This window comes from Suillus paluster (assembly GCF_016628075.1).
Source record: "Suillus paluster strain FC165 chromosome Unknown EDB91scaffold_1, whole genome shotgun sequence".
Lineage (NCBI taxonomy): Eukaryota > Fungi > Basidiomycota > Agaricomycetes > Boletales > Suillaceae > Suillus > Suillus paluster.
In genome coordinates, this window is record NW_024537561.1 from 1,243,159 (window position 1) to 1,254,781 (window position 11,623).

Sequence of the window (11,623 nt, forward strand, 5' to 3'; positions counted from 1 at the left end):
ATCTTACTTCTTTTTCCCTTGATCCACACTTACTACACATGTCTCTTATCATGCTATATTTAGTTCGGTATTACTCAGATGCCTCATTTGCTTATGCATGTGCTTACTGATACATACCTATTATTACGTAACACCCTGTACCATGTATACTATATAAACCCTGGCTAGGTGACGCTGATTCTTCAGCTTAACCTACACTGGTTTTCCTCTGAAACATCTGACTTGATTCTAAGTTACCTCTTCGGTACTTAGTCTTTACTTGAAACTTGGACGTTCTTTGGACAGTTGTCTAGAACGTATCGACAGACCTTTGGTCTTATTAGTTATTGTTTGCCTGCGTTATACTTCGGCATAACAAAAGGTTAAGCTCTATCACAAGACGACGCTACCCTAGTAGTCATCACAAAACATGGTGGCTTATAGAGAACCAAGACACTACTCTTCGGAGTCTGACCACGAAAAAGAACACTTCTCTGAACCAGGTTCTCCTATCCAAGAAGATAAGAACGAATATTTTGAAGGATACGGATAAGACCAACCAGGACCATCTGAACCACCACCACCACCACCACCACCACCACCACCTCACATACCAAACCCTCCACCAAAGAAGATGGGCGAAATCAATTTGAATAAACCAGCCCTTTTTGACGGATCACAGAAACAGGCTAAAGCTTGGTGGACGTCTGTGACCACCTATGTGAACATCAATGACACCACTTATGACAATGACGCGAAGTGCATTGCGTTCGCCACATCATTCATGCAGAAAGGACATGCTCAACAATGGGCCACTGGATGGCTTACTAAGAAACATCCCTCCACGCACACTTTAGGAAAGTGGGATGAATTTGCCACAGAATTCAAGGTGGTGTTCTTTCCAAAGAATGATACTTTAACCGCTATCAATATGCTTATGAAAGCAAAACAAACATCAACCATCTCGGCATACATCACCTACTTCAAGCGAATCTTGGCAGAAGACGTATGTGTTGATGTGGACGTCGAAACAACCTGTTTCAGACAAGGACTCAAGAAGGAAGTTCAAGAAGCAATCCTTATGAGAGAAAAGATGCCCGCGGACATCAAAGAATGGATTGATGCCGCAAGAGAATACGAGTCCAGAAGGCAACTCATCAATTCTGACCAAGGATTTTCCAAGAAGAATGATCCATATGCAATGGACATTGACAAAGTCGAAATAGTTGAAGAAGAAACAACCCAAGTATGCAATACTCAACTCTCTCGATCCGAACAAGACAGATGCTGCAAGTTGGGACTCTGTTTCAAATGTGGAAAGAAAGGGCTTATGAAGGATTGCCCAAACCACAGAGACTCCGCTCCAGGTTGGCAGAAGCCGACCGGACGACTGGTTCGTGAAACCAAGATCGAACAAGACGATCAAGATGCAGAGTATCAGGAATTCCTTGCATGGAAAGCATGGAAAGTGTCGAAAGCACCTTCGACTTCTAAGAAGGATTTCTAGATGGGGAAACCGGACCTGGCGTCGGAAACCCCTAGTACATCTATCAGACTCATTGTATCTTCTGTAGGCGATTCAAATTCTATGTGCATTCCTATTTCAATTGAATCCTGCAAGTCCGATAAAACCGCCAAAGCAGCTGCCCTAATTGACTCAGGCGCCGCTGGAACATTCATTGACTGGAAATACGTACGAAAGAACAATATCACAACTCACAATCTCTCTTCACAAATCAAAGTCCAGAACATGGATGGGACAAAGAACAAAGCAGGAACCATTATCAAAGCCTGCAATCTGTTCTTCTCAGCAGGAGGTCGAACCATGTTTGCTACCTTCCTTGTTATGTCCCTCGGAGGCGAAGACATCATCCTCGGACTTCCCTGGCTCAAAAACGAGAATCCAACAATAGATTGGACCAAAAGCGAAATCTCGCTAGAAGAAGATCCAATCATGATTCAGACCCTTATCACTGATAGAAGCAAACACGCTTCAATGCAACCAAGAATAGAAGAAATCATAGATGAAGAAGCATATACGTCTTCGGAAGAAACTCCTGAAGACCAGCCAGAACTTCTACCAGAAGAAGAAGACATAGAAGAAATAATAGAAGAACTACAAGATGATGAAGTTCTTATCGCTTACGTCAAAGGAGAAGAATTCGTGGGAGTATACGAGAAAATCAACTTTGATTCACCACTCACTCAAGAACATATCCCTCCCACCTTTTCCTTCGTATCTCGAACAAGTAGAATCTCCAAAATCCCCAACTCTGCTCGATTCATGTTCACCCCTCTCCCTGTTTGAAAAGCTGCAAACGTCGCCCAACAGTTAGCACAAGAATCATATGCTAAAGAAAAGCCAAAGACGTTTGAAGAACTCGTACCCGAAGTCTTTCATATGTACAAAGACGTCTTTGACAAAGCAGCAATGGACACCTTACCCCCATCTCGACCCTTTGACCACAAGATAAAACTGAAACCTGACTTCAAACCACGCTCTTGCAAAATCTATCCACTATCCGCACCAGAAGAAAAGGCAATGAACGAATTTGTAGACGAACATCTGAAAAAAGGAACTATTGTACCATCTCAATTGCCTCAAGCATCTCCTTTCTTCTTCATAGGAAAGAAAGACGGATCTCTCCGCCCATGCCAAGACTATAGAAGACTTAACGATGCAACCGTAAAAGATGCATATCCTCTTCCCCAAATCCCTGATCTCATTGACAAACTAAAAGGCGCAACAATCTTCACAAAGATGGATGTTCGCGCAGGATACAACAACATCAGAATTCACAGCCCGGATAGATGGAAAGCAGCATTCAAAATGTCGCGAGGACTCTTCAAACCCACGGTTATGTTCTTCAGTCTATGCAATGCCCCTGCAACATTCCAAGCAATGATGAACAACATTTTCTCTGACATGATAGACAAAGGTTGGATGGTCATTTATATGGATGATATCCTAATCTTCTCCAAAGACCTCGAATCCCATCACCAATGAACAATGCAAGTATTACAACAACTTCGTGATCACCAGCTGTCCCTCAAACCTGAAAAATGTGTCTTTGACACCACTGAAGTCGAATACCTTGGTCTCCTCATTCATCCTGGACAAATTTGTATGGACAAAGTCAAACTAGACAGCATAATCAAATGGGAACAACCAACAACCATCAAACATGTCCGATCATTTCTTGGATTTGCCAACTTCTACCGACATTTTATCGCTGATTATTCCACTATCGCAAGACCACTCATTGATCTCACAAAGAAAGATTCTATCTTTGAGTGGTTGACAGCCTGTGACACAGCATTCAAAGACTTGAAGAACCGATTCCTCTCCACCCCTGTACTTTCCATTCCTGACAAAGACACCCCGTTCACTATCACTGTGGATGCATCTCTCTATGCCACTGGCGGAGTACTCCTTCAAAAGGACTCCAACGGTGATTGGCATCCATGCTCCTACCTCTCTCAAACTTTCTCTCCTGCGGAATGATACTATCAGATCTTTGACCGTGAACTATTGGCCATTATACGAGCTTTGGAGGCTTGGTGTCACTACCTTGAAGGATCCCCTTTTCCAGTTCTTGTCATGACTGACCACAAGAATCTGACTTATTTCCGCCAAGCCCAACAACTTAATCGTCGCCAAGCTCGTTGGCTTTTGTTCTTATCCCGATTCGATCTTCAACTCCAACACGTACCCAGCAAAGATCTTTCCGTTCCCGACTCTCTTTCCCGCCGACCAGACCATATTCCCACTGATGCTATGGATAATTCCAATGTCACTGTCCTACCAGACAAGTTATTCATTAAACTCATTGATAACACCATGCACGAGAAACTTTGCATCTCATCTTCTGTTGATCCAGTTGTGCAGAAAACTATTGACGCACTTTCGAATCCCACCCTACCCCTCCCTATGAAAACTGCGCTATCCGACTGGACCTTCTCTGATGCTATTCTCACCTTCAAAGGTTGCAATTACGTTCCTCCTGCCAGTGGTCCTTTGCACAAAGAACTGATCTCTCTTCATCACGACTCCCCTACTGCTGGTCACCCTGGTCGCTTCAAGACTCAAGAGCTTCTATCCTGCGACTATTGGTGGCCAGGTCTTCCGACTTTTGTTCGTAAATACGTGGAAGGCTGCGCCATTTGCCAGCAAAATAAGGTCAACACCCATCCGACAGCACCACCTCTCTGTCCTATTCCCGCCCCCACTTCATCCCACCCTTTTGCTCAATGCTCAGTTGATCTCATTGTCGACCTACCTCCATCCAATGGTTTCGATTCTATCATGGTCGTGGTAGACCATGGGCTTATGAAGGGGGTGGTGCTCACTGCCTTGCAACAAGACAATCGATGCAGAAGGAGTTGCCGATGTATTCTTCAATCGTGTCTATACACAATTTGGCCTCTATGACAAAATCATCTCAGATAGAGGACCTCAGTTCGCAGCAAAGTTCGCGCAGCAACTAGGAAGACTTCTAGGATACAAAATCGCCCTTTCCACCGCTTTCCACCCTCAAACAGATGGAGAAACTGAACGAGTAAATCAAGAACTAGAAGTGTATCCCCGCATCTTCTGTGCAAACGACCAAACCTCATGGTCAGAAAAACTCCCTATGGCGGAATTTGTACACAATTTCCGACATCATTCCGCACGTAATGCTTCGCCCTTCTATCTCATGATGGGATATCACCCTCAAGCATTACCATTGGCTACCGAGAAATCGGATCTCCCAGCCGTCAAAGCAAGAATACAAGAACTCCAGAAGGCTAGAGAAGAAGCCTTATCATCACATGAACTCGCCAGACAAACCATAAGGCAAAGAATCACTCGATCATTCACACCCTTCAAGAAAGGCGACAAAGTTTGGCTAGAAGCAAAGAACCTCCATCTCAATTACCCCAATAGGAAATTAGCACCCAAAAGAGAAGGACCCTTCACTATTTCGGAAGTTCTCGGACCAGTCACATACCGCCTAAAACTCCCAAACCAATGGCATGTTCACCCGGTATTCCATGCAGCACTTCTTACTCCATATCGCGAAAATGAAGAACACTGGCCCTAACTTCCCATCGCCACCTCCTGATCTAATTGACGGAGAAGAAGAACATGAGGTAGAAGCCATCCTCAGACATAAAGGAACTCTCTCATGACGACGCTTCCTTGTCAAATGGAAGGGTTACCCATCGGCCGATAATGAATGGTTGTCGGAGTCTGATTTAGCCAACTCTGCTGAAATCTTGAACAGATATAAGCAGGCACATCAACTCATTCCTCTTTCAACTCAAACCATCATCACTAAACCATTCAGACCATGCCCTCTACTGGTGGACGTAACTACATCTCCTCCAGTGACGAAGATATAAACCTCATCATCACGCACAACAGCGCTCCAAATGTTCCTATCCCAAACCTCAGATTTCCTGTGTTCTCTCCCTATCCTCACTATATGACTATCAGTCAAAGGAATTCTCCCGAACCCCCTCATCTGACATCTCCCACGCCAGAACCCAGCATACCGTCCCCATATCATATTTTCAATGAACCTGTCATCCCTACGTTCATCGATACTCCCGCCAGCCCCACTACTATCAGAACCTGTGAGCATGTTGCAGCTCATAGACGAGCAGCTCCTTGGAGAGTAGCAACTGACCCCTACCTGTCCGATCTTGAAGATCGTAGACTTTGCCGTAGGATTATGTTGTCGTCCAAACTATTCAAGAACCCCATCAAAGACGCTATTGACACCGAGCCTGCGCTCAATGCCCTCTATGACCTCTATTGTCTTGGAGATCGTCTCGAAAATACCTTGGAAAGGCATAATGCTGAGTACAGAGAAGAAGAACTCTTCTCTCTCGACTATAGTATCCAAGACATCAAAAAGAAGCTTCAACAATTGACATTGATCCTTATGGAGGAAAGGGGTTTCTTTGAGGCCCTAGACGGGCTCGGAGGAACTGAGGACGATTGGCATCATGGTCTTGAGTGAAAGTCTGGGACTTTCCACGTAAGAAGGGGGTGATGTTATGGCTGTGCTTATCTTACTTCTTTTTCCTTTGATCCACGCTTACTACGCATGTCTCTTATCATGCTATATTTAGTTCGGTATTACTCAGACGCCTCATTGCTTACGCATGTGCTTACTGATACATACCTATTATTACGTAACACCCTGTACCATGTATACTATATAAACCCTGGCTAGGTGACGCTGATTCTTCAGCTTAACCTACACTGGTTTTCCTCTGAAACATCTGACTTGATTCTAAGTTACCTCTTCGGTACTTAGTCTTTACTTGAAACTTGGACGTTCTTTAGACAGTTATCTAGAACGTATCGACAGACCTTTGGTCTTATTAGTTATTGTTTGCCTGCATTATACTTCGGCGTAACAGATGGCTGACAACAGTAATATCACTAGAGTCAGAATGACCATCTCAGGCAATGGCTCCTCAAACGAGAGGCTTATTTGCATAACCTGCTTGACAGAGAAGCTCCGCCAGTGGACAGGACTTGCTTGATTTGCGGGCTTGATGGGGTGTACAAGTGCCAGGATTGTTTCGGGCAACCATTCTTTTGTACTAAATGCTGTAGAGAGAAGCATGAACTCGCCCCCTTCCACTGCATCAGGCAATGGACAGGAACATTTTTCCAACAGAGTTGTCTGGCCAATGCAAGGCTCATCGTTCACCTGGGTCATGATGCAATGGGATGTCCATCTGCCAATCATCCCTTAGATATTTTTGATGGTGATGAATCAGAAGATGAGATTGATCCAGATGACACTCCTTCTGCATCAGGTCCTAGATACAAGCTCACAGGTTCAGAGATGCTTGTCATGGAAAAGCCAGGAGTCCATCAACTCCAGATTCAGTGTTGTGGGTGTCCCACAGCCAAGACGCCCAACATACAGCTCTTTTGAGCGGGACTCTTTTCAGCATCTTTCAACAAACTAAAGACTGTCTTTACCTTTGCCATTCTCGATGACTTTTTGCTCGATAATCTGGAATGTGGAACATTGGCGATGAAATACTACAGCAAGCTTCGACGCACGACCTCGAGTGCATTTCCATACCTTGTGCTGGTGCCTTGCCTTCATCACTTTCATGCGTGCCGTGAATTGATACAGAGAGCTCATGAGAGTGGCTCACCAGTAGAGGCAGCTGAAGGCGTACAAGTGGAATGGCTTTGGTCATGACCCAGAACCACCGAAGCCTGGCGAGCTCACATTGTTTTGCCTGGCATGTCCGCAGCCAGGAATCAACATTCCATCTGGTCCCAAAGAGAACCTTGATCAGTGAGTTTTGCATGCCAGCTCTGTACAGAACATCATCTGATTGTGCTCAAATATTGAAATACACCCAATTGTATGTCATGGATGGAAATTTCAAAGCAGAACATCTCCACCAGAAGAATCCAGAAGATGAAGTGTGGCTGACTGATGGCATAGGATTCATGGTCAGCAATGCAAGGTATAGGAGTCACCTCGAAGGAGCTAAAGACACCTCGGAGAAATCGCTGTGCAACAATCACTGAGCCGTCAATCAGGCCAATGCATCTTGGCATAGGCTTGAGGCTACTAGGATTGGTGGCTGTGCATGTGCAAGACATGGATGCTTCATCCCTCACTCAATTATAGATTTTCAGAAGGGAGAGCGGTGAGTGCACACAGTGCATCGATCTCTTCTTCCACAATGGTTGACTTCAATGCTGTCATATCCTGTACCTCCGGACCTGGAATTCCGGATGCTCCTTTATGAAAGTCCAGTTCTCCATCCTATTCTCCATCCAGCGCTCCGCTTTCATCTCCAGACTTGAGTCTGATCTCCTGTCCACCTCTGAGTCTTAGGGTTAATCCTTAAGACTATATCTCTGGCTCTACCTTAGGGTAGTCTACCTCTGTTCCGTTTCTACTCTGGACTTGTCCGAAGTAGTCTTACTCTATTCGCCCCTAGCCTTCCAGAGTTCTGCTGAACTCCCCCTGTGTCTGACCTCCGGACTTACCTGGACTTCTGTCAGACTTCCCCTCTGCCTCTTGGAAATTAAGGGCACATACTTGGGTAAGGGGTGCAGCGCACGAGCTGATGCCAAGCCCTTTGAGTTACCTTTCCCTTAAGCATGACCTTAACAGATGCAGACAAATGAACATGGACTATTCCCTCTTGTCATATCCCGTACCTTCAGATCCAGAATTCCAGATCTCCCCTATGAAAGTCCGCTTCTCTCATCCTATTCTCCATCCGGCACTCCGCTTTCATCTCCAGGCTCACCCCTATCTCCTTTTAGAATAACTATTTCTCTGGCTACTGGTTATGTCCTTTCTGCTTTGCTTACTGATCCATCCATTTGTACTTCATCTCCGACTTCACTGCTTTGATCCGTTATGCACTTACTAATAGACTTTCCACATGCTTTGTACATATTTTCTACTTTACTGACTAATTTACTTACATGATACCTACAGTATATAAACCCCTGTAATACTCCGGTACTCCTTAGTTCGAATATCATCTTAGTTCTGCTCATTCCTGCTTCTCTGGACTTGAGTCTAATCTCTTGTCTACCTCCAAGTCTTAGGGTTAAAACCTTAGGGCTAAATCTCCGGCTCTACCTTAGGGTAGTTTAACTCTGTTCCACTTCTACTCCGGACTTGTCCGTAGTAGCCTTGCTCTACCATTCCTATCCTTCTGGAGTTTCACCGAACTCCCCCTACATCTGACCTCCAGACTTCCTGGACTTCCGTTGGACTTCCCCTCTGCCCCTCAGAAATTAAGGGCATGTACTCGGGTAAGGGGTGCAGCGCACGAGCTGAAGCCGAAGCCCTTTGAGTTGTCTTTCCCTTGAGCACAACCTTAACACCTCTGCAAGGCCTTGAAGCACAACATGCATGACCTGACCTGAGCGCTCACCTTCCATGACATAAACTGTCAATACCACAGGCACTTCTGTGAGTGGGTCCAGAAAAGCCCTTACCTGACTGTGGACTCTGCTTTGAAGGTAATCCCTGGCATTGGGCTCTGGCATGTTCATGGCCATCAAGACAGCTGTTATGTCAGGTACACTTCAAACTTTATTGAAGGTGCCAGGAGGATTGATGGAGAGATCATGGAGACTCTCTGGGCTTCCCTCAACCTCATTTCACCATCCGCCCAAGGGATGTCATCACCCCACTGAAAGGAATGCCTGGACTTTCAGATGAACGATTCCAACTTCATGAAGATAATCCAGATGAGAAAATCATTGACCCAAAAATATAAAGAGGCTAGAGCAGGTGTGGATGAAAGCAGGAAAGTGTTTGGCACACTCACATTGAACACTCTGGCAGATTCAGTAGCATCATGGCTTGAGGCCGAGGCAGACGCACAGACCAGGAGACTTCAAGACCCCTCGGCCATGGACATTTATAAGATTAAGATGGACAAAGGTTCGAGATATATTGCGATGTTGCAAATCATATGATTCACAAGAGAGTCAGCACTGAGCAAGAGACAGAAGGAACTTCAGCTAATGGAGCAGAACAGTGGACCTCAGGTTCCAGCTTCACGTTGTGGTGTGACCACAGTGTCGTTTGAGCCAGCATGCGAGCTTGCGAGTAGATGGCTCAAACAAGTGCTTACTAAGCGAGAGAGCGTCCTAAATAGAGATGCGCGCGTGTATGCGCGTCTTATCTTCTTTCCTTTCCTACACTCACTCGCTCTTCATTCTTATTTGAGGATTCGTATGCATATATCCACTTATTCGACGTTATACTTATTCTTATACCTTACGATGACCGAAACAACGAATCCTGCCCTAGCGGGAGCTGCAGGAAAGGACATGAGCGCATTTAACCGCGATAGTGACAGATGCTTGTCGGATGGTGAGATGGATAGTTTCGCTAGCGTCATGGCCCGTAACAGCTTGAGGTTCGTCGGACACGAGGCGCACGTCGCGGAAAATCTTCTCCGCAAGGAAAGAAACACGTTGCATGCCAGACGTCGGGCAGATCCCGACTGGATCAAGTGCGTTATCGATGACGAGGAACTTCTTGATGAAGACGCTTCTCCTCCTTCCACTCCATCAGGAAAAACTGTATCTCTATATAGAGGACCATCCTCTATATAGCCCCGATAGCACACCACAGCTCTATACAGTCTATTGCAAGCTATCACAGCGCTATAGACCAGTATAGACATCATGAAAGTCTATATTACCATAAAGTTTGGTAAGTGTATTTAGAAGTAAAATATTTCAACAACTATAGACCCCAGTAGACTGTGGGAACTTTTTTCGATGAAAACCAAAGTTGTAGTCCTTGTCAAGGGAAGTCTATCCATAGTCTAATGACTTCAATAGGTTAAGATCCTAGTGAGTTACAAGGAAAATACTCGAAATCAAAGGGTTCAAGAAAGCAACTTGACCGTGGGAACCTTTTTCGATTAAATCAAAGTTGTAGTCCTTGTCAAGGGAAGTCTATCCATAGTCTAATGACTTCAATAGGTCAAGATCTTAGTGAGTTATAAGGAAAATACTTGGAATTGAAGGGTTCAAAAGTGTTAAGGTACACCTTATTTATGTAAGCAAAAATGCGAAAATTCACCTTATGTGTATTCAAAATCCTAATGCTAACAGTCAATTTCATTGTCTTTTTCTTACTGTCATAATCCTAGTCCTAATAAGCAAAAACTCGAAAATTCACCAAGTCTTGTGTTGTGGCTTTGTTTGGCACTGCTTATGTAAGCAAAAATGCGGTCAACCAACAAGTCTTTTCCCATTCTTTCTTCCTTCCCCCCCACTGCCCCCTCATTAGATTATCTTCCATATTTCTCTTACAATTTTCGAGTTTTTGCCTCTCTTCTCTTCTTCTTGCTTCTCTATCCTTCTCTTGGTGTTGATGTTGTTGGTGCTGGTACTGGTGCTGGTGCTTTGAACTCTGGTAAGTCTCCCTCCATAATTTTCGCATTTTTGACTATTTGACTAATCTTTTTTCTAACCCTCTCCTTCTAGCTCTCTTCCCTCCTGCTCCTCCTCCCCCCAACTATTTTCGCATTTTTGACCATTTGGCAAGTCTTTTCTCTGACTCTCACTTCCTCCTGTCTAATCCTCTCCTTCTAGCTCCCTTCCCTCCTCTTCCCTCAAGAATTTTCGCAATTTTCACTATTTGGTAAGTTCTTTCCTCTCTGATTCTTCCTTCTAGTTCTCTTGCCTCTTCCTCCTGTAATTTTCGCATTTTTGCCTGTTTTGTAGTTATTAGTTTACATGTATTGTAGTAGTTGAAATATAATTTGGAATTTTCGCTTTTTTTTAATTTTGAGAACACTATCATGGCAACAAACAGCTATTAAGAGAAATTTTTGCTTTGTGTTTTGAGCTATAAGAGCTACAATAGCTACAATAGTTGTGGTATGTTCCACCCAGCTATAGCAACTTTAATAGAGCTATATAGCACTATACACTGGTGTAGTAAGCCTGCACAATTGGGCACTTGGCTATATGAGCTATAGGGCTATGGAGTCTGTATAGCAGTCTATAGTGCTATGGGTGGCTATATAGCCTTACCACATTTTCCTGATGTCCACGTAGAGAATGTTCCCCTACTACTACACCTTACAGGAACGATAGATTACTCAGGGCTGCTGACATACT

General features: G+C 44.5%; 1 protein-coding gene across 1 annotated transcript; it reads left to right on the forward strand.

Annotated features, from left to right (window-relative positions):
• Positions 1-9,193: 9,193 nt before the first annotated feature.
• Positions 9,194-9,421, forward strand: EDB91DRAFT_1023984 (uncharacterized protein; the record flags this gene model as incomplete). Its single annotated transcript, XM_041312611.1, has 1 exon — positions 9,194-9,421. A coding segment is annotated over one exon (228 nt), but the record flags the coding sequence as incomplete, so codon positions are not given.
• Between the last annotated feature and the right edge of the window lie 2,202 nt (positions 9,422-11,623).